At 35.1% G+C, this 23,754-nt stretch overlaps 2 protein-coding genes and 1 long non-coding RNA gene across 7 annotated transcripts in view; 1 reads left to right on the forward strand and 2 right to left on the reverse strand.

The window, feature by feature from the left end:
• Positions 1-30: 30 nt before the first annotated feature.
• Positions 31-23,754, reverse strand: part of LOC124450948 — a 43,845-nt gene continuing 20,121 nt past the window's right edge. Inside the window, exons 1-4 of one of the 4 annotated variants that reach the window (XM_047001598.1) lie at positions 18,266-18,675; positions 17,050-17,246; positions 7,583-7,664; positions 31-4,899 (exon numbers count right to left, since the gene is read on the reverse strand). In XM_047001598.1, coding sequence (XP_046857554.1) covers positions 577-4,776 — 4,200 coding nt within the window. In that variant the 5' untranslated portion in view covers positions 4,777-4,899; positions 7,583-7,664; positions 17,050-17,246; positions 18,266-18,675 and the 3' untranslated portion in view covers positions 31-576. Of the gene's footprint in view, positions 4,900-5,577; positions 5,820-7,572; positions 7,665-17,049; positions 17,247-18,265; positions 18,676-23,754 lie in introns of those variants that run through there. The other 3 variants (XM_047001599.1, XR_006950273.1, XM_047001600.1) reach the window with 3 other exon arrangements.
• Positions 12,099-15,104, forward strand: LOC124450973. Of its 2 annotated transcripts, XR_006950288.1 has the most exons (3): positions 12,099-12,574; positions 14,597-14,787; positions 14,941-15,104. It is a non-coding gene; the product is annotated as an uncharacterized LOC124450973 (long non-coding RNA). The 2 variants fall into 2 exon arrangements; XR_006950287.1 differs by having other exon boundaries at positions 14,597-15,100.
• On the reverse strand, positions 20,904-22,957 carry LOC124450964 (brefeldin A-inhibited guanine nucleotide-exchange protein 2-like). Its single transcript, XM_047001623.1, has 2 exons — positions 22,697-22,957; positions 20,904-21,524 (listed from the first exon to the last, which is right to left on the reverse strand). The coding sequence occupies exons 1-2, from the start codon at positions 22,820-22,822 to the stop codon at positions 21,369-21,371; spliced, it is 282 nt and encodes a 93-aa protein (XP_046857579.1). The 5' UTR covers positions 22,823-22,957; the 3' UTR covers positions 20,904-21,368.

Here is a 23,754-nt window from a genome sequence, read left to right on the forward strand (position 1 = left end):
TATTTGTTAAATAAAAATAACCAAATTATCTAACCATACATTTTTATTAAAAAGTAAATCATCAACATGAAATTTGTTCAGAGATACAATACATAATAATAAGTTTGACAGAGCATCTTACAGTAGTAATCAAATCTAGAGGATGCCCTGTTTAAATGACATTCATTTATGAAGATTACAAGTAGAATCTTAGAAAGGAATAAACAAATATTCATGATGAATTAGTATAGAAGCGCTCTTTTTAAATACAAGTCATTTGTGTTATAAAAAGCAATTATACATCGTTTCAGATTATTGCAAAACATAGATAATATTTTACATTCTTTAATAGCAGGAGGTAAGACATTCCAAGAAATAGTACCGATAAATTTAAAAGATCTTTTTACAAAATTGGTCCAAATATATTTATGGTAAATATATATAATTTCTTAAAGATATCCTGGTAGAATAAGTAAACTTCTTCTGTAGAAAACTATAGTAGGTGGAAACAAGCAATCATCCTTACGACAAGCAACATCTATGTGCAATTTTCTCAAAAGTTTTTTGAATTTACTAATAAAGATTGAGTTGATTTATTTATTCAGGAACATTAAGTTTTAAAAATTGAATTCTGTATCCGAATCTCCCAACTAAAGCTAAAGTTCCTGTATTGGAATGCATAATTATATGAAACATATAATGATGTTTCTTAAATTCAGCGCAAACTTTACCACTCTTTAAATCTACAGCAATGATTGACCGACGACGCACTCCAATGCAATAACATTTGCGTACAATTAGGTAATGGAACAAAAAACATTCCATGACATTATGCATAATCTCATTCACAACACCATTCTCGTGAACATTAAATACATAAGTGACCATAACTATGGTGCCTTCGCAAAATGCTATGACTGCTTGTTTACAATCACTTATACAGCATTTGAACTTTAGATGAGTTATCTTTTCTGGAACACATTTTTCAATGACAGCTTCTATGGGTAATTCTGCAGTATGCCAAGGTTTCAAGTAAAGTTCATTGTTGTTATTTCCCCATTTCCATAATGTGTATTCTGTTTTGTTTACAGTTAAAATAACAGAATTATCAGGTGATACAGCTGCTGCTTTAACTTTTGAACTATCGACAGGAAGTCTTTTGTTGTATTGTATCTCACCCTTGGTAATTCTAACAACTTGAGCAAAACCTTTACGGTTTTTACAAACTAAGAGATCACCAAATGTTAAGATTCTCCAAGGTTTAAATCCAATGTTAACATACTTTGCTTGAATAGAATCTACAAAATTTTCAGAAGAAGTGGATATCTTCATAAGATGATCAGAACCATCCCATATCCACAGTAAACCATCTGACCACCAACATCCTAATGCATTCTTCAGTTGTATTGGTACAGTTTGAATAATAGTGCAACGTTCAATGCTCCAAATATGAATGTTGACGTGGTAACCAACAGCGAAAGCAGCCAAAAAAGATCCATCCGGTGAAAAACAACAACATCCAATATAAAATTCCTCAAAGATAAGTGAAGGTCTCCAAAGATGATCAGTTTTGAAAATTTTAAGCTTGGCAAAATACGGCACAACGTAAAATTCCTTAAACGAGATGGGATGGACATATTTAAAAACCCTATCAAAACATAGACACTCAACGCCTGGTAAATAAAACATGATTTGTCCTTGATCGTTGTATTTTGTCAACTGAGTGATTTCAAAAAGCTTTTCATTCTGTCTTGTATGATAAAAAATACAATGACGATAATGGTGGGTTGTCTTTGAAGTTGAAGATCGTAAATACTTATTTTCCCTTTGAAAAATATCGATTGCCTTTGGGAATTGAAAAACATACCAAGTCTTGAAGAATTCTGCAACAAAGAACTCTGAATATTTATCGGTGCATTGTAGTTTTTGGTAATCAACAACGCAGCGTCGATCGATTCTTTCCAAAGTTAATGAATTCCATGCAGTGAACATATCTTTAGGAAGTTCATTGTAATCTTTTACATATTCTATGAATGTTTTTACATATTCTGCTGTAATGAACAAACCAGAATCTGAGAAAGAGCAACGATTAACGACATGATCTGACTGTAAACAAGATAACAAACGTCCATTGTTAACGTCCCAGAACTTTACTTTAGTAGATCCATCACTAGTTACCAGTCTATTTCCGGTAGGTGAAAAGGAGCAACAACAGATGTTTACAATTGAAAACCAAAAACGCCTTTCTCCTGGATAGTAATAGTTGTCAAACAGGCACATAAATGTGTTTACAATAACTACATCATCCCACTTATCCCACCTTGAATCAGCAAGTGCAGTGCCTAAAGTGCATCGTTGTTCGAATTCTGGAAGCTGAAAAATAGATATTTGACCATTTTCAAATCCTACAGCAAGAAGTTCTTCATTGGACGACACACAAAGAGATGTAACGTTAGCACGCAAGGGGACAGTCAAATGATGATGGTTTGTTAAATATGTTGAGTCTAAATCCTCAAACCAAACAAACTTTCCTTGTTTCAATAAATCCCTAGCCAATAATCTTCTTTCGTTACTTCCATGAATTGTGTTTGCAATACCTTGCAAATAAAATAGATAAGAATCACAGTAAATAGAATAAAACTGGAGCTTGTACAAACGAAACAGTAGTTCCTCAAGTACATCTTTTTTCAAGAAAGTATGCCGCTTATTAATGATTTTACGCAATTCAGACCTAATGGTATACATGTCAATGTCTTCCACACACATTAACCTTGCACAAACCACTTTGACTTCAACTGCCCAACTAAAGTGAACATTTTCGCCACATTCTATCATATGGTGGACTCCATTCTTCAAAGCATATTTAATCATAGTAGTGTTCATCTGATCTTTAAAAATGTTCATCGACTTAATTTGTTTAAACACTTTCTCACAAGCATGCCATAAAAACTTATGACCATTTTTTGGATCAACTGTAAACTCATGCTGTTCGTAACCATCTGATTTCAACCAATCAATTAGAGACTTGTGATACACGGTTAAGCAATCATCATAAACTGGCAAAATTTGAGATAACAGTTCAAAGATTTTACTGCGGACTTCAAACTTGATATCAGCAGAAAAACCTAAGTAGCTAAGCACTAAATTTAATGGTAGAAACTCCCGAGAGGCAGCCAACAATTCAAGAAATTGCATAAAAGTAGTTTCTGAGATAATAGAATTTCTGGGACTTTTCTTCGTTAACAGTTCTTTTACTCTTTTGAATTGCTTTGTGTAAACACCGCTTAACCCACTAGGGATCAATTGTCTAATATTCTCGTATGTAAGATCAATTTTTTCTTTCTTTAAGCTCAGTTGTGCGTGATAAGCGTAAAGAAATGATCCCTCACATTTTTCAACTAATGACGATAGAACGAATAGATGTTTCGGCACCCGAATATTCAACTGATGTATCAAATATTTGTGCAGGTCTTTTTCGTTGTTTTTATCACGAGGGTGAGTTGTAATTTCCACAGGATTCATTTCTTTCAACTCTTTTTGAACAGGAAGTTCTGGACGACTGGTGATGAATATTTTAATCCATTTAGGCAGCCGGTCAAACTCTTCTACAATCAATTCCAACAATTCACTTTTGCCATCAACTTGGCTTTCATCTAAGGCATCAATAACCAAAAGCATTGGTTCATGATCTTCCAATGAATGCAATGGATTATTTAATAAAACACGGAATGCATCGGTGACTAATTCGTAGGAATGGTTTCTCTGTAATTCTTCATTCAGTTTACATTTAAAATCTGATATTGTATCACAGATGCTACTGGCCACTGATTCTAATAACATCCGAGGATTCCTCTCATCTGATCGATTATACCTGCAGAAATGACAAGCAGCAAGTTTCTTCTTTTCAGAATATCGTCGACACACCTCAGCAGCAAACACACTTTTACCAACACCAGGACCGGCAATCAAAATCATGACATTAGAAGCATCTTCACTTCTATCGTTAAACCAAATGCCGAGTTCTTCAAATAACCATTGTCTAGTGCCTTCAAGGTATTTCTTGTTAAGATCTTTTATAAGACCGTTGAAATTACACTTTCCAAGCTTTTCGATAACTGAATATGTTTTGCCCTGTAACAATTGTTTCATCTCTACAACATTTCTATTCATTACTTTCACATATTCTTTGATTTTTTCACTGACATCGATTAACTGTTCTTCTTTTTTATACCATTCTTTTAACATTTCAATATAAATTGCCTCATCGGTAGTGAGGGGAGCCTTCTTTAATTCATCTATTTCTGTTTGTTGAATACCCAGACCAACCAATGCTTTTGAAATTTCCTGCCACGAGCACTCAAACTCACTGTCATCTACACTAGTTGTGCTTATGTGACCATACACTTTGTTTCGATAAAACTTTATTCTTGCAATGTTTGCTGAGATTGAAGTATCTGAAGAGGAAGGAAGATTATTCCATCCACCATGTGGCGCTGTTAGACAACATATGTTACGCAATAAGACAGTCAATAATGAAATATCAAAGTGTTCAATGTCAGGTGAGCCAGTTGATGGGTAAAGAAGGTTCCATTGCTCCTTGCTGATGACTTTGAATTTTAGTGGTGTCAATTTACTCTTTGTAGAAGGATCATTAAGTTCATCTTCTAAGTTTGATGATTGAAGGTTTATAATGCTTCGCAATGTTATTTTTAAGGCTTGTGTTCCTTTATTGACCAAAAGTTTACTTAAACGAGATCCGTTTTCCTCAAACTTCAGTTTTTGAGGCGGTGAAGCCATTTTTCATGCTAGAAATGAAGAACGAGTTTGTGCAAAAGCATCAATTTGCAATGTACAAAATGAGCACAACGAGATCCATTTTCCTCAATCTTATTTTATTAGGTGGCGAAACCATTTCTTATTCTAGAAATGAGGAATGAATTTGTGAAAAAAAGGTATAATTTAAAATGTACAAAATGTTTACAAAGGTTAAAAGGTTAAATTAAAAATAGTACTACAAGTCATTTATAAAGATTTGTGTGCTTCAATTCTTTCTCTCGATAAAAATTGTGTTCACTGCCTAGTGACATGACCCAGTAATTGATCTTACATCAAGGCATTAAAATAGTAGACTTGATACCATAAAAAAACATTTAAAATAATAATATTTTCGCCTACTAGGCGCGAGCGGCAGCAGCTACCTTGCGATAGTAACTCCTAGTTAATAAATAATATATCTTATTTGTCTAACAATCGTGTGGTGAAGAGATACGTCGTTCTTATAACAGGATATATCAAACTGGTTTGCTGTGTTGTAATAATATTTGCTTATTAACGTTTTGATAGGACTATAATGCTGATGATTCTGTTCCAATTTAAATTTTTGCTAGACTGCAGTTTAACAGTCACCCAAAGCGCTAGTGACCGCGTTTTTGTTTGTGATTATAGGACAGGGTTTGGGTCAGCGTTTGGTCAGGGTTTGTGTCCGCCAAACTGCAGTAGTCGCCCATAGGACCATATCTTGACTCTAATCATATATTTAAACAGATCGTCATTTTTTACAATCTGTTAAATCCAAATCGTTATCGTTACTTATTGAAATGAAAATAAAGAAAACTATCTACTATCTGCTTTACATTTTCCTCACCAAAGCACAGAACACAGGGTGAGATATAAACAACGCGACATATGAATAAAATACCGAACAAAATACAAGTACGGACTGCACAGAGTATCAAGTTCCTTGTATTTTTTGCCTAAACGAGGTATATTTGACGTCTGTAATCATTAGTAAAACATATAAATGAATGATATTTTCAGCTGCAAGGTTTTGACTATAGTCACTAAAACAAAGTGCCAATTATACGCTCTAAAGCATAAGGAAGTGAAAAACAACATAAGTATTGACTTTATTTAAAACAATTTTATTCGTCATCGTTCGCATATGCGATTATCACCCATGACACAGCTAAAGCGTGATTCGGTTTGAAGATGCTACAAGAATTTCTAAAAATTTAACAATTGATGAATGTCTTCTGCATGATGAGATAACGTAAGAAAAATACAAATAATACACAAATCATTCATTACTTTTTCTATAACCTTCAATTTTGTAATTTTCATGTGTCCAAAACGAGAGGCGCCGGTCCATATTATATTATTGGCCCAAGGCAAAGTTGTTACATGATAGCAACTACTATCATGTAATATAATTTTTATATCATATTATAATTTCATATATAATTAATTAGAACGTTATCTAGAAGCTTGCTTGCATGCGCTAGAAGCTTGCTTACATGCGTAAACACTTTAGAACCGCAACCGCATCTGTTGTTATTGTGGTTAACAATATCTTGCTGTAACATACTGTATTGCGTATGGGATGTAGGTCACAAAACCGCAATACTTCCCATTAGATATTATATATATATCAGTAGTTTAGACCACTGAGTACAACCTACGAGGACAACCTACGAGCACAAGCTACGAGGAGAAACTTAGGAGGCATAGCCTACCGAAGTAGGTTGACAAGCTACAATATACCAGACAACTATCTTGGCTCCTGTGCCATAACTATCTTTTGGCTTCTGTGCTTTAATCTATTTGGAAAACTATTGTGAGTCATTGTTGGACTCACGAACGCTCAAGAATAAAGACTCGCGGTTGTACTCAGATAGAGGAGATAAGTTTTACTCATACTTATTGATATTGCTATTAAGACACTTATCTACTTTAATATTTACGCGTTTATTAATAAATTGTTTGAGAAATATAACTGGTTCACACTATCTTTGTTGCGTGTGGAAATAGAACCAAAATTAGTAGTTATTCTTTCGGGACCACGCACGTAACAAAAGTGTCCCCTTGCCTATTACCTCACGGCGGGCCTAGCCTGACAGTCAGTGAAATTTCTCGACTTTTTGTTCTTACACGATTTAATTCAAGTAACTAAAACAGTTAGACACGTTGGAAAACAAAACAAGTATCTTGATATCAGTTTCTCAGTGTACATGCTAAATCAAAGTTCATCTAAGAATAAATTACGTGCAAAATGAATGATGATGAAATATGTACGTTATCTGGCGTACATTATGACCACTTGAACATAATCTTTACTTTACATTTATACATTGTATTGTTTACTAAAGTGTAATTATATTAAAAAATAATGATTGATGATGAAATATATACTTTATCATGAGTTCATTTTGACCCCTGGAACCTAATCTTCACTTTACATTTGTACATTGTACTGTTTACTTAAGTTTAATTATATTTAAAAAGAAATGTCACATAATGACATGGCATCTGTGAATGTCAAGCGCATCACTGACTCAGAACTATTTATTATCAAACCTTTTCTTCGTGTAAGAGCCGCAATTTTTAAGTGGATAATTTGAAACAAAAAATGAAACCTACTTTCCAGTCGTGGTATTAAATATAGCTTTAAAAGTCATTTATAGAATCATTCAAACGATTTTCATTTGGAATGGAAATAAACATTGATTTGTTTATAGTCATACTTCATACTACGCAATGCTTCGGTATCAAATTTGTTAAGTTAGAAATGTAAATACAAAATCTCAGTTAACTTACGTAAAATTACCTTTGTTTTAGAAATAAGACTTCATATACGACGATCGTGTGGACAAAATTATGCTTGCTTTAGTTCTTTACATGTTACGTACCTAACAAAAGATAAGAAATTTAATATAAAAAACGTGACTACATACATATCAGTTAAAAAATGGTGATCATAATTCATATACATTATTGAAACATCAACTTTTTATCCATATGAGTTTTGTTACATAAACACATTTAAATAACGAACGAAGATGAAGAGTGAGTCAGGATCTCCTTCAACAAACAGTATTTTTCTATAACTAAGTATACATCACTGACTAAAAATAATTGTCATAGAAATAAAAATGCATAAATAAGAACCTTCTCGAGGAATGCGCTCCTCAGCTGGTTCACTAACACTCTTCGTTTTGAACCTTTTATTTTACAAGCTAAACAAGCTACAAGTACATCATTGGAGTATTTTTACGCTATATATTAGAGTTAATTATTTACATGTATTTATACTAACGGTAATTACAACAAAACATAAGTCAAGCTTTCCTTTTACGTCATTAGCAGTACTCACTCTTTCATTGCGTTTCAAGTTCTCACGCGTTGCACAAAAAGGAAGAACTAACTAAACAAACAAAGAACTTACAAAACGTACTTAAAACAAAGCAATGTTAAAAGGAAACTAACATAGGTACGACAATTTTATTGCTAAGCTAAAAAGAATGCAATATCCCACACACCCCCCTGCTTGAACACTTATGGTTCAAGCATTGCTGAGGTTTTCCACTTAGAGAGTCCAACGCTACGGCTTGACGAGATCTTTGTGACCTTGCTTCCTCGCCAACTTGATTAGATTCACCTTTACAAGTCTTATCTTTACGGGCCTCAACCTCATTCAAACATTTGTAACTTATTTGCAAAAAAGGATACAGCTTTTGCAGTGGCCTGTTTAAAACCCTTGATCGTCCCTTCTCAACCATTCTAACTGTTGCACCCCGAACGACCCCATCCTTACCCTTAACCAACCTCTCAATAACTGCTAACTTCAAAAACCCACGCTTTAATCCTTCATCATAAACTAACACAACGTCTCCAACCTTTGCAATTGAACCTTTCATCTTACCCTTTCCTTTGTGAATCTCTCTTAAATTCGTTAAATATTCTCTTCTCCATCGATACCAAAAATGATTTCTCAACTTAATCATAAATCTGTAAGGTTTACGAAGGCTCTTAGCCTCATCTATATCTTTGTCCATTGTACATATTACATCGTCAGATAAAGAATCCAATCTATACCCAAATATCAAGTGTGAGGGTGTCAATACTTCTCCGTCGGTCTCGTCGTAGTCATAAGTCAACGGTCGTGAGTTAACAATTCCTTCAATTTCAATAAAATTTGTGAGAAGTTCGCCGTAAGTCAATTTTTCTTGTCCTAAAACTTTCCTCAACGCTCGCTTTCCTGTCCCTACCATTTGCTAAAAAACCCCACCCCACCAAGGGGATTTTTCAAGATTGAAGATCCATTCTACGTGGCTTTGTGCTAAGTACCCATGCACTTCTTCATTGTTACGTAAATCCTTAAGTAACCTTGCTTTGAATGTTTTTGAGTTGTCCTAAACTATGAAACGTGGACGTCCTCTACGAGAAATAAATCTGCGTAAACACTTGATGAAGGTGTTCGTTGACAAATCTTGTACTAGATCTAAATGTACAGCCCTAGTGACACAGCAAGTCCAAAGCGCAATGTAAACTTTCCATGTTTCTTTCTTTTCCTTAACGTACAACGGTCCTGCAAAATCTACTCCTACATTTCCGAACGGAACTGCCTGGCGTACTAGAAATTCTGGTAAACTTGCTACTTCTGGACTAGGAAACGCTTTCTCTTCATGTCTCTTACACTTCAAGCACTTTCCTATTATACTCTTTACGACCTGTCGACCCTTTGGTATCCAAAACCGGCTTCTAACCTGAGCCAAAGTTACTCTAAGCCTGCTATGTAGAACTCTCTCATGACAAGCCTTAACGATCAGAGTGGTGAGTGGATGTGCTCTAGGCAATGCTACTGACTCTCTACCTTCTAAATCTAAGTCGGCGTTTTTCAACCTTCCCTGACATCTCAACAAATCATCCTTTTCTACAATTTCAAGTTCATGTGCTAATTGGTCGTAATTTCCCTGCAGACGAAGCTCATTCTGTGCTGTCTTCAACCACACCCTTTCTGCCTCTCTTATATCGAAAGCTTTTACAGTTCCTTTCCTCATCGCACTCATATCTTTGCCGGCACGCAAATTGTTAATAAAACGTAGAATATATGCAGTTACTCTGAGCAACTTGCCAAGATTTGCAAAACGCTGTATATTTAAAACATTTGCAATGCTACATGAATTTCGTGTCACTTGGGTTACCATTGCTGCCTTTCTTATGTCTTGGCACGATTCTGATGTCTCTTTGATCATGCAGTTAGCTAGCCTAAAACCTTCCGAACTTGATAACCATGGGGGACCCTTCCACCACAAGGTGCTTCCCTTAAGGAAAGACGCGCTGCAACCCCGCTATCCTATATCGGCTGGATTTTGTTCCCCTGGGCAATGTCCCCAGCTTGGCTTGTCGCTCAATTTCAAAATCTCATTAACGCGATGTCTGACAAATTGTTTCCATTCACCTTTGTTTTCAATCCAACATAACACAGTCTTACTATCTACCCAAAATCTACATCCAGGGCCGCGGAAGTATCTCAAAGTGGGGGCACTGACCGAAAAGGGCATGTGAGTTTGCAGCTTACTGTTTTAGTATATTACAGATATGCATTGTTTCATGAATCATGATTAAGTTTCAAAGTCTGCAAAATATTGGTAGACATTCTTAGAATGCTATGCGTATTCTCTACTATTAAAATTTCCCAAAAAATCTAACCCTACGTTCGTTTTTGAGAACAAAGTCCTTAGCTATTAAACGTCCTTAGCTATTAAACGTCGCTGAATTGTCCTAGGAGAAAAGCCTTTTCACCATTATGACTGAAAGTAACAAAGTCCTGACGCATCGCTCTTTTACAGAAGTAACAGGCAATGGTGCCTTTTGTCATGAAGTATGTGACCCATGTATATTTCAAAAATTCAAAAATATGGAAGACGGACAAGTTCGTACATTCGACGATCTTTCTGTACTGGTCTGATTTCTAGACGAGTGCTTTATTTCTTCTAGGGTAGGATGGTAAGGCTGTCGGCCTGTACAGCACAAACGCTTACAATCGAGTCCTAGCAAACATTCCCTTGACTCAATTTGCATAGGTCCTACCAATAGGGCGGTAGTCATGGAACTTGGCAAAGACGCATACGTTAGGTTTTGAGAAGGTGTGTGAACTGGTTCGGTCGGCGGCGCGACTAGTATCTCTGAAGACGATGTAGAGTCAGATTCGTGAGAATGAGGAGATAAACACGTTGATGGAGTTTCTGTAGCTGACGGCAGTGTCAAATTAGACCTAGAGTCGATGTTTTGGTCAACAACGTTCTCTGCTGGAGCACTACTAAAAAAACTCGTCAGTTTTCGCATCCTTTTAGCTCTTTCTACAAGCTCTTTTTCCTTTTCTCGTTTTCGCCTAGCAGTTCTAGGCACGATGATTTCGATTAGAAGTGATTTAAACCGCAAAATTTTCAATTATTATGATTATGAATTGTCAACAGTTTTGTAGGACCAATGGCCTGTAAGACAATACGACGGGAGCAATGCGTTGCCGTAGAATTAATAGTCTCATGTGGATCATAAATTGCGACTTCTCATTGGTTAAGTTACTGGGCGGACGCCTGCGAAGACAACCCCAATCGACAAACGCGATTTTTGATCCATCTGGGTAATCAAAATCAAAAACTAAGCTATAGCTGATTTCGCATGATGCCGACAGACTTTGTTCTACTCTCGGGGGCTACTTGTATCTAAGAAAAACTTTATCAGTCCAATTTTACCTAAAACAAGGGCATTTCTATACCATGAAAAAGGGCACTTTCACTCCAGAAAAAGGGCACATTTTCCCCTGTTGCAAAAAGTGGGGGGGCACTTGCCCCCAATGCCCTCCCGGTTCCGCGGCCTCTGTCTACATCTCAAGTTATGAACGTCTGATCCTAGTGCAATCAAAACAGTAGACATTAGTCTTGCTAGGATCAAGGCTGACATAAGTTCTAGACGAGGAATCGTTTCTGCCTTAATTAGAGCAACTCTAGTCTTCGATGTAGGCACCATTTAATTCAAAGACAAAGTAAATTACAGCACAATAAGCTTTAACACTAGCATCAGAAAATCCATGCAACATACATTTTACTGGCTTATCTATTTTTCCATTTATACATCTGTTAACAACAATCTCTTGTATTATGTTCAAGTCATTTAACCATGCATTCCATATATTATACATATTGTTGTTAATATCACTATCCCAGTCTAACCCTTCTTTACAAATATCATTGATCAAAATTTTGATTGTTACCACAATTGGACTAACTATTCCTAATGGATCGTAAAGAGTAGCTAAAATACTTAAAGGGGAAGTCAGATTTCGGAACAACTTAGGCTCAAATGAAAGAGTATTGTATTATTACTTTGCATACCAAGTCTAAAATCTTTACGTTAAATACAACTCGAGAAATAAAGCAATGAAACTGCGTTATTTTGCAAATATAAATGTACATCCGAGCGAACCTGCGATCAAGCAGCGGAATTACATCGTTACGTCACTGCGCGACTCTGTAATCGAGCAATTTCGAAGAGAATAGAATAGATGTTTTGTCTGTCAATTTTAAAGTCTTCTAGGTAAATGGCGTATTTAAACGATTCTTCGAGCGATATTTTGACCTGTTCTAACTTAAAAGATGGTAAAGAAATTTCAAAGATAAATGAAGGGTTTAAATATTATATTTTTGAACTGGTTAATGAAACGGGGACATATTTTTCTGACATGCTAAGACGAAAGCAGAAAATATGTGTATTGAAGATTCCAATTCAGAGTTTTAACGACACCACAATTTTCGAGGTATTTGTATATTTCTATATTACATTATATATATATATATATGTACTCTTTTTATCTGGTTCACCATATTTACAGTCCTCGAAATCACAGTTTGTTTATTAAAGAATTGTATTAATATGTAGGCCGTGCCCACATACTTGGCAGTCGCGGAAGATTATTATTTAAGTGTTAGATAACCGGTTTTGTAAAACTTTAAAGAAAACCTCTCCGCTACTTAAGAAACTGTTCCCACTTTGTTTTTCTGTTTTAGTACACGGTATTCTGTGTTATAAATTGTAGGTAAATCGTAAAACCTTGCTGTTGATGCCATCTTCAATTTATGAATTTCAAAGCGCTGTTGCTAACTTATACTTACACCGAACCTTATTCTAACCATAATTACTACAAAGCCCACGATGGCGTAAGAAATTACTGGCAACATGGTAGCTATTTCTCAAGTAACGGGAGCGACATGCTTCAAATTGCCATGTGGCACTAGCTATAGAATAGCATGTTAATTATCTGCACGACTGACAAAAGTAGGACATAAACACCTAGTTTTATGTATAGTAATAATAATATAAACAATCACTCAAGCTAGCTTGCAAATTTGTCCTGTGATGTTAATTTCTTAGCTTTACCATTATTAATTTCTTTAGAACCAAATTTGCAGGCTGGCTTTGTCTCATATGTAGCTATAATTTGTTCAATTGCAAAGATTACATTTTGTCAGAGTAATAAACTATAGGATACCTGGCTTGACTGTTTCTTTTTTAGCAGCTAGTTGTTTGCTGTCATATTATCATTTATTAAATACTTAATTGACTGTTTACTTGGCCTATATAAAAGCCAGGTCTGTCTAGTCATTCTCTAACAAGAAAAATTTCTGATATTTAAAATTGCCAGGTATTCTATAATTTAGCCACACCTATGTGTGTATTTCAGCCATTCGTGATCGGTGTGCTGCTATCACTTCTTTTTTGCTTGGTCTTGGAGTAGGTGCAATATTCTTTGGAAGTTTAACATGCTTGTCTGATGGTTGAGGATTCATGTCCACATTGAACTCTACCACATCATCCATCAGTTGCAGTACAAAATCAAAACACTTTTTCTCCAACACTGGTTTCACTATCCATTTTTTACGTCCTTTTGGGAAGACCACCTTATACCTTTTTTCCCCTTCTTCCTTACCTCTGGTGACTGTTGCTTGCCTCCTTCCAGTGTTGGAGTTGTGATCAATCACAGCTAGTTGAGTACGGGCCACCATTCCCTTGTATGAGAAGTGTTTACGTTTTGGTACATATTTTAGCAGCAAGGAATGGTAGACCTCAAGGTTGCCAGTATGGTGAAATTCTGTAAGCTGTTGTATATCTTTTAAAAGCTTTCTATTCAGAACAACCTCCTCCAATGCTATATGTGGGGCAGATCCAGCCTGCAACCATTTCGTTTTTCTTTCTTTGTTTTTAGATAAAGGGCCATGTGCACATTTGCAAAAATGTTTGCTATTTCTCCAATTATGTTTGTTGACTATATGATGTAAAATGGACACCCATTTCTCATGGAGCACTTCAGCATTTCCCTGACAACTTTGTGCACACCACCAAAGGTGATTGGATACAGACTGAATCCACTCTAGTAGCTCATGATTTTCTTTTTTCTTTGCCTTCTCTGTCAATTTTTTTGTCACCCACTTTGAGAGATGCCAAACATCATATTGGTGCACTATGGAAGGGTACCTCTTTCGCATTTCAGAGGTTATTTGAATGTGGCGGTCAGTTGTCAATGATCTCACTTTCACACCTTGCTCAATGACATTGTCAAGTGCTCTTTGGCATCCTTTTTTCTCCATTGCATTAGAGGATGAAACTTCAGAGACTTGAACAAGAGAAAAGTCAATAATTTTCTCTGAAGTTTCATCCATTAATGTATATGTACCATATTTTGCGCTATGACCAGGACTGTCTGATCTACCATCACCACATAAGTCAACCGGTTTCATTTTGTTTTTGATGGTTTCAATAATTTTTTTTGTTGTTTTTATAGACATTGTCAATGACTGGGAAGACAATCTTATTTTGAACTTCATAAAACTGATCTTTATTTACAAAGTTTAAATTAATTGCATTTGCAAATTGCTTGGTGGCTTCATAGGTTCCTCCAGTCATGATAGTTGCAGCAGGAATTAAAATATTACCTGCTGGTTTATTGTGCAAATCTGGTTGAGACTTCCACTGGTAAGTATGATTATTGCTACATGTTGTTTTTATGGCAACCATACTACCAATATGGGACTTCTCAATCTCACAAAGAGAACCACATATTCTACATGTTGCGAACAGCTTATCAAGCATGCTTTCAAAGACAATGAATTTTCTTTGATTTTTTAGTTCCTCACCTTCAGATTCCTCATCTGTATCTAGTTCCTCAAGATAGGTATAATCATCATCTACAAAATAGTCAAACTTCTCAACCAAGAGAGTACAAAGCTAATTGTTTAAAGAACAGTTCAATAACTTCAAATATAATCTATATGGTTGCAATATCCTATTTACCTCATATCTTGCAATTCTATCTCTCATTTGTTCTCTTCTGTGTGACATTTTTCGCTCGGGTTTACGATTTAAAAATGGAAATATCGATGGTACACTACTAGGTTTTAATATCTTTTTCGATTTCATGCCGAATATCTCCTTTAGAGAAGTACTAAAGCAATCTGGGGTGAAATGGTCGCTACATACGTAACATGAATTTGGCTTCGGTATATTATCACGACGAACCCGTGCAAGCCATATTTTTTGCATTGTTGGGTCGTTTGGCAATCGATGATACGATACATCGCTACGTTTTGTTTTTCTAGATCCGTTAGTGCAATTAGGCACCATGCAATGTGGCATTGACCGCATTGTTCCGAAATATTTAAAGTAAACAAAGTAATTGTAATTGTGTCGCTTTTCCTGATATGTTGTCTATTTGAATATATATACGCTCCCGCGAAAGCGCGCAGTGACGTCACGAGACTTTACCGCTGCTTGATCGCAGGTTCGCTCGCATGTACATAATAGCTGATACAAAATATACAAAATTTCGTGGTTTCATCGCTTTATATCTCGACTTGTATTTAACTAGAAGATATAATATTTGGTATATAAGGTAATAAAAATATAATCTTTCATTTGGGCCAAAGTTGTTCCGAACTCTGACTTCCCCTTTAAGATGTTACGCCAAGTTGGCTTGACCCCCACTGCCTTTGATGCAATTCGGCCTATTTCAAAATGAAAAGTATCACAATGAAAACTTCACGGAAGGCCTAGAATCCTTTCGAATTTCGTCTCATTGTTAGCTCCGAAAGTGCTACTCGCAAAAAAGTCCTCTTCGGCTTGTGAAAGAGAATTTATAACAGACTCACCCTCTTCCCGTGAGATCATTTTACGAACTTTCGCGCTATTACTCAACCATTTTCGCAATCGAAATCCTCCATTCAACAACACTTTTTTCAATTTGGAGTAAAGTTCTATCGCATCGTTTTCAGTTTTATCTCCCGAAATGAGATCATCTACATAAAAACTATTTTTAAGTTTCTGAACAAAGTCGCGATCACGTTCAACAAATTTATCAAAATGGTAACGAAGTGTCGCATTCAAAAGAAATGGAGAAAAGTTCACGTCAAATACAACTCGACAAAATCGGAATAAGAATTGGTGTAATAGTGCAAGAATTTACGTCGCCTACCCACAAAAATCGTAAAACATCGCGGTCTTCTTTAGCGACTTCAAGCATTGAGTTGCTGAGGAAGACTTTCTTTCCAATCGTGGCAAAGAGGAAACTTTGTAATTTTATATTGTTGAATGTTTAGTATATATAGAGGCTGCAAACGCTGTTTCTGGTTGTTTCAATACGCATTTTTGATGGTCGAATTTTATCGACGCATTTGATTAATGCATTGTAACGCATTGAGTTGAAGTCTTGAAAAGACGAATTGGATAAGCATTTTTTGATTTTAATACTCGTGGTAATGAACCAACGTTTGTCTCAAAAGAATCGTGATTTAGCATCCCGCACAACAGAACGCTTAGGTTGTGCGACAATGGCACTATAAATCTATAATTACATATCAATGTGGTAATGTATAATTCATGCAAATCGTTCGTGGTTGATTTAAATATTAAAATATAGTCGTTTTGGTTGATAAACAGATCATTTGTGTTTATATGATGAAACGCAATTTGATATACTAAGCATAAATATATATTATCGTATTGTCCAATAGATGTAGCGCTATTTATCTTATAGTTTCGTTTCACGTTGATTTTTCTTTTCTCTGAAGTTAGAATCATCTTATATACGGTATAATATCATCTGTGTTTCTACTGAAAATGTGGATGCACAGTCAGTGAACCCGAGTGGACGAGTATTCAGCCATTTAGTCAAACCTTACAATACAACGAGTAGCTAAACAATACCGCTTTAAAATCAATGTTTTACATAATTTTACTCACCAAATATGATCAAAACGACTATTTCTTCATTTCCACACTTATTATTTCGTTCCACAACGTAGAGTCACAGTTTTATATTGAAATATTTCTTCAATTTTGTCTTTAATCCTATTGTAATGTACACATCATTCAAATGCAAGGGATGGGCTCATCACGAGATCATTCTGATTTACTTTCGCACTTGTAACTGGATACAGCTGAAAAGTAGACAATAATCATGTTCATTGTCCATAGATGGTTCTATTTATATTTTTGACATAGACTTTTAAAATAAGTTACCAATATGATTCCGAAAAATTATTAGAATAGAAAATAGGCCAAAATGTATCCAAATATTGATCCAAATGGCCATTTTTTATCACAGTTTGACTTTGCAAACCAAAGATCAGCAGCTATAGTCAGACAATAGTTGGTACTACTTGAGTCAGTCATTTTCAAACCAATAAAAGGATCATTAAAAAAATACATAAATTATGTTGAATTCTTTGTGGCTTTAACCGTTTTGTGTTCATAAAAATTGGAAAACTGAAAAACAGCAAAAGAAATGAGCAACAGACAGTTTTTCTGGCAACGTAACCTGGCTTGTCGTAAATTTTATCAATTTATCAATAATAATATGGACGATGTAAAACTTATCAGTATAAAATAGTATACGGGAAGAAATTTTCATGAATAATAAAAACAAGTGAAGTATCTTTCTCTTTCTGTAAGCATGAACATTACTAAAGAAGTAAGAGCATTGTAAAATGGGAACTATTTACGTTAAATTACGCACATGCATTTGTCATGGGAAGTTTAAAGCATTGAGTTGCTGAGGAAGACTTTCTTTCCAATCGTTGCAAAGAGGAAACTTTGTAATTTTACATTGTTGAATGTTTAGTATATATAGAGGCTGCAAATGCTGTTTCTGGTTGTTTCAATACGCATTTTGATGGTCGCATTTTATCGACGCATTTGATTAATGCATTGTGACACATTGTCCAATAGATGTAGCGCTATTTATCTTATAGTTTCGTTTCACGTTGATTTTTCTTTTCTCAGAAGTTAGAATCGTCTTATATACGGCATAATATCATCTGTGTATCTACTGAAAATGTGGATACACAGTCAATGAATCCAAGTGGACGAGTATTCTGCCATTTAGTCAAACCTTACAATACAACGAGTAGCTAAACAATACCGCTTTAAAATCAATGTTTTATACAATTTTACTCACCAAATATGATCAAAACGACTATTACTTGTTTTCCACACTTATTATTTCGTTCCACAACGTAGAGTCACAGTTTTATATTGAAATATTTCTTCAATTTTGTCTTTAATCGTATTGTAATGTAAACACATTGAAATGCAAAGGATGGGCTCATCACGAGATCATTCTGATTCCTTTCCTTGTAACTGGATACAGCTGAAATGTAGACATTAATCATGTTCATTGTCTATATATGGTTCTCACCAGATTTATATTTTTACAGAGACTTTACCAATAAATTATCGGAGAAGAGATCAGTTGCACGAAGGTCGAATAACGCTATCCATTGAATTGAGTAGCAACGTTTTTGAGCGCTTCAAAAATATCTTAAAAGGAAAAAATCAACGATTCGAACTGGACAATAAATGAAATACAATATTGGTTCTAGAATTACAAAGTTTCATCATCATAAACAAAATATAACCATGCACATTCACAAATTTAAAAAACTACTATCCAATGGATAACGCTATCCACGCTTCGTGCAACAGGCTCCAGTATAAATTTAAAAAACTACTATCCAATGGATAACGCTATCCACGCTTCGTGCAACAGACTACAGTATAAATTTAAAAAACTACTATCCAAAGGATAACGCTATCCACGCTTCGTGCAACAGGCTCCAGTATAAATTTAAAAAACTACTATCCAATGGATAACGCTATCCACGCTTCGTGCAACAGGCTCCAGTATAAATTTAAAAAACTACTATCCAATGGATAACGCTATCCACGCTTCATGCAACAGGCCCCAGTATAAATTTAAAAAACTACTATCCAATGGATAACGCTATCCACGCTTCGTGCAACAGACTACAGTATAAATTTAAAAAACTACTATCCAATGGATAACGCTATCCACGCTTCGTGCAACAGACTACAGTATAAATTTAAAAACTACTATCCAAGGATAACGCTATCCACGCTTCGTGCAACAGGCTCCAGTATAAATTTAAAAAACTACTATCCAATGGATAACGCTATCCACGCTTCGTGCAACAGACTACAGTATAAATTTAAAAAACTACTATCCAATGGATAACGCTATCCACGCTTCGTGCAACAGGCTCCAGTATAAATTTAAAACTACTATCCAATGGATAACGCTATCCACGCTTCGTGCAACAGACTACAGTATAAATTTAAAAACTACTATCCAATGGATAACGCTATCCACGCTTCGTGCAACAGACTCCAGTATAAATTTAAAAAACTACTATCCAATGGATAACGCTATCCACGCTTCGTGCAACAGGCTCCAGTATAAATTTAAAAAACTACTATCCAATGGATAACGCTATCCACGCTTCATGCAACAGACTACAGTATAAATTTAAAAAACTACTATCCAATGGATAACGCTATCCACGCTTCGTGCAACAGGCTCCAGTATAAATTTAAAAAACTACTATCCAATGGATAACGCTATCCACGCTTCGTGCAACAGACTCCAGTATAAATTTAAAAAACTACTATCCAATGGATAACGCTATCCACGCTTCGTGCAACAGACTCCAGTATAAATTTAAAAAACTACTATCCAATGGATAACGCTATCCACGCTTCGTGCAACAGGCTCCAGTATAAATTTAAAAAACTACTATCCAATGGATAACGCTATCCACGCTTCGTGCAACAGACTACAGTATAAATTTAAAAACTACTATCCAATGGATAACGCTATCCACGCTTCGTGCAACAGGCTCCAGTATAAATTTAAAAAACTACTATCCAATGGATAACGCTATCCACGCTTCATGCAACAGGCTCCAGTATAAATTTAAAAACTACTATCCAATGGATAACGCTATCCACGCTTCGTGCAACAGGCTCCAGTATAAATTTAAAAACTACTATCCAATGGATAACGCTATCCACGCTTCATGCAACAGGCTCCAGTATAAATTTAAAAAACTACTATCCAATGGATAACGCTATCCACGCTTCATGCAACAGACTCCAGTATAAATTTAAAAACTACTATCCAATGGATAACGCTATCCACGCTTCATGCAACAGACTCCAGTATAAATTTAAAAAACTACTATCCAATGGATAACGCTATCCACGCTTCGTGCAACAGACTCCAGTATAAATTTAAAAAACTACTATCCAATGGATAACGCTATCCACGCTTCATGCAACAGGCTCCAGTATAAATTTAAAAACTACTATCCAATGGATAACGCTATCCACGCTTCGTGCAACAGGCTCCAGTATAAATTTAAAAAACTACTATCCAATGGATAACGCTATCCACGCTTCGTGCAACAGCCCCAGTATAAATTTAAAAACTACTATCCAATGGATAAAGCTATCCACGCTTCGTGCAACAGGCCCCAGTATAAATTTGAAAAACTACTATCCAATGGATAAAGCTATCCACGCTTCGTGCAACAGGCCCCAGTATAAATTTGAAAAAAATTGAAAAGAATAAAGGCCAAAAATTGTCCAAATGGAAACCGCCAAACTGTTTTTCTGAAATTCCAGGGTCAAAGATCAAGAGATGTATTGATGTATTTTGTACTAAGCACCGATCGGCATAACAGACCTTCAATTTCTTATTGTCGTATTGTAAAGAATCTACGAAAATTTGACGAAACTTTTAGATTCAATAAATGATTAACTTCATTAAACTCCTTGAAAAATATGGGTATGTACCTCATACGGTTTTGATACATGTTTGGATACTCTTTTCTGTGATGATTTTTGTAAGTAATTTATAATAACTTCATAAAGTAGAAAGTTTGATTAAGGCTTTGAAAATTAAATTAATGTCCTGTTTTTATAAAAGATCGAATTGTCTTTCTAGCATATTTTTTCTTATATTCATATAACAAATAGCTCTTTCCTTTGAAAGAGACATCGTTCCTGCAAGTTCAATATAGTACGAGAATTTTTTTGTGAACTCTATGTTATACCTGGTGTAGGTGACGTAATATTAAAAATAGAAAAAAAATTAGACAAAAAATGTAAAAACCTAGGGATACATATGTCATTACCATCTTCAAATTCCTCAAGGATATATCATTTCCCTCATTAAATACTTTAATAGTTTGAGATTACTTTTATAAACATTTTATAATTTGTATTTGAACATTTACATCAGTAATTATACCAGTAAAGCAACTATAAATAGTGTCGATAATTCTGTCAATTAAACGCCTCTCTGGTTCAATGGAGTCTGGTGTATCACCAACAATATGACCATAAGCAATGAGTTTCTAAAAACAAGGAATATGAAATATAGAACTTTATATAAGATGAATGCATGACTTACATAGACATATGGAGGGATAAAGGATTCTGGTGAAAAGACACATGGGAATTTCGAGGATTGGAAATGACTAATTACTGTAGATAGATAAGGATAGCAATAATGACAAATTTTTTGAAGTATGGATCCTCTAGCTTATTCTGGGAGGAATTTTGGAGGAAACTAACAAAAAATGTTTTGTAGCAACTTTATTTTGTGCTATCCAATTGTGATGGCTTAGAGACAACGAAATGACAATGTTTCCGAGATTAAATCTATTTCTTACAACTAAAGACTCAAGTGCGATGGTAACAATCCTGGCACATTTTGTTTTGAAAAACTTTTTCATTAATTAAATTTATTGCTAACTAAAGATGCCAAGTGTATTTTCTGTATATTACATAGTAGGGAGTTTTAGCAAGAGTACGACTACGACAACGAGTACGAAATTTGACCGTGTAAGAGAATGGCACGAGGAAGTTTGTTGTCGTTGTCCCTTCGTCAAAATTTTGCTTTAGTTGTAAACAACAGAACGAGCCTTTTTATTGTGTAAAACACCGAAGTTTGCGAAGCAGCTACGGCTCTATTTGTCAATTAGGATATCAATGAATCGGTAATACTGGTTTTGCAAGAATATAGGACTCTTTAGACTGAAAAATCTTCACTATTTTAAGTTTTATGTACGATATATTTGTACTATTTTATTGTTTGTTTACCGTTCACTTTAGGTACGAAAGACATGAAACTTTTAAAGGTCATATTTTCCTTTTAAATGTACATCTGCGCTCAAAAAGGGTTCTAAATTAAAGCCTGGATGCTCGAAAATAGTACTGTAAACTAATTTCTTACAGAATGAAGAAATATACCTACTTTCTTTGCTTAAAAAGACATCGTAGTCGCGACTACGAATTTTTTACAAAACATCGTACTCAGATTGATGACGGCTACGTGTTTTTGTTGTCGCTACAATGTTTTCGCTCCAAAATGACGTAAATCGTACTCGTAGTCTTTGCTAAAGCTCTCTATTCTGTGCTTCAGCTAAGAACTTTGTTATGCTACCAAGGGGAACTCTGGTAAAACAACATCACAACCAAGCAATTTATCTCAGTGTTGCCTACAATGACCGTAATTACAACTGACCTGTAATTCAGCCATAGTATCTTCATCTTCTCGCTTGCTGGTGCTTGGGAAAAAGACGACATTGTCGATCATTTGGATAAGTTCCAATTGAACGACACACTTAATGATCAATGAATTGAACAGCATCCTCTCCGTCTTCACAACTAAAATAATGAGATGATTTTACGACGTTAAAGTACATACATGAAAAAATTAAAAAATGTCACTCGGGTGTTGGTTGAACATTTCCGTATTCACGCTCAGACGATTTTTTCAATACAACTTTTGAATATGCCACCCAAAGGGCTAATTTATCTTATTAGTTCTATTAGTAACCATTAACAACATTATTGTTTCAAACATTGCAAAAAATGTAAATTTTTAGAACATAAGCAGTTTCAGGAAATGTTACATGACGTCGCTTTTCACTTCAGATTGAGTTTTTCAAACGCATATATCAATTATACGTTTTGCTACGCCTTTCCAATAAACCAAAGTAAATTAAACACGTAAATGGCAGTAGGCTGTGACAAAAAATTATTAATCTCAATTGATTTCTAACACATAGTTACCTGGTTCGTGTTCTTCGACAGGTTCAACTCGTAAACTAGGTGTACTATGTAAACTAATGCTGTCTTGTTCTTTGGTTTCTTCAACTGTTTCTTGAGGCATTTCCTCCTCCATTTCATTCAAACCTTTTGACGATTGCTGGCCATCTTGTTCGTCCTCGTCTAAAAATAATACGGAAAATTTTCACTTGTTACTCAAAGAATGCAAGCTGTTGGTCCATACGAGTTAAAGATTCACACGAGCTATATTGCAATATGCGAACTTTTGCTTCATATGAGCTTTTGGTTCAAATGAGCTTTTTTAATATGCGAGCTTTAGCTTACCGTGAAATATTTTCCAATCTTATAATCATGGTGACAATTGAAGCAAAAATATTCCTTTAAAAGAATTCACAAACTTTTTCTTTACCTTCCGGATATTTGGGCACGATATCATCCTCCAGCTCGACAGATGACATTATCTACAATATACGTCAATTTTAAGGGTAATAAATACATAAAACAAACAGA

This window comes from Xenia sp. Carnegie-2017, unplaced genomic scaffold (assembly GCF_021976095.1).
Source record: "Xenia sp. Carnegie-2017 unplaced genomic scaffold, XeniaSp_v1 HiC_scaffold_24, whole genome shotgun sequence".
NCBI classification, from domain to species: Eukaryota; Metazoa; Cnidaria; class Anthozoa; order Malacalcyonacea; family Xeniidae; genus Xenia; species Xenia sp. Carnegie-2017.

Excerpts from the sequence above, each read along its gene's own strand:
- LOC124450964 (XM_047001623.1), bottom strand. The coding sequence starts at position 22,822 with ATGCTGTTCAATTCATTGATCATTAAGTGTGTCGTTCAATTGGAACTT. Across the intron at positions 21,525-22,696 it reads ATACTATGGCTGAATTACAG|AAACTCATTGCTTATGGTCA; the intron begins GTCAGTTGTAAT and ends CCTTGTTTTTAG.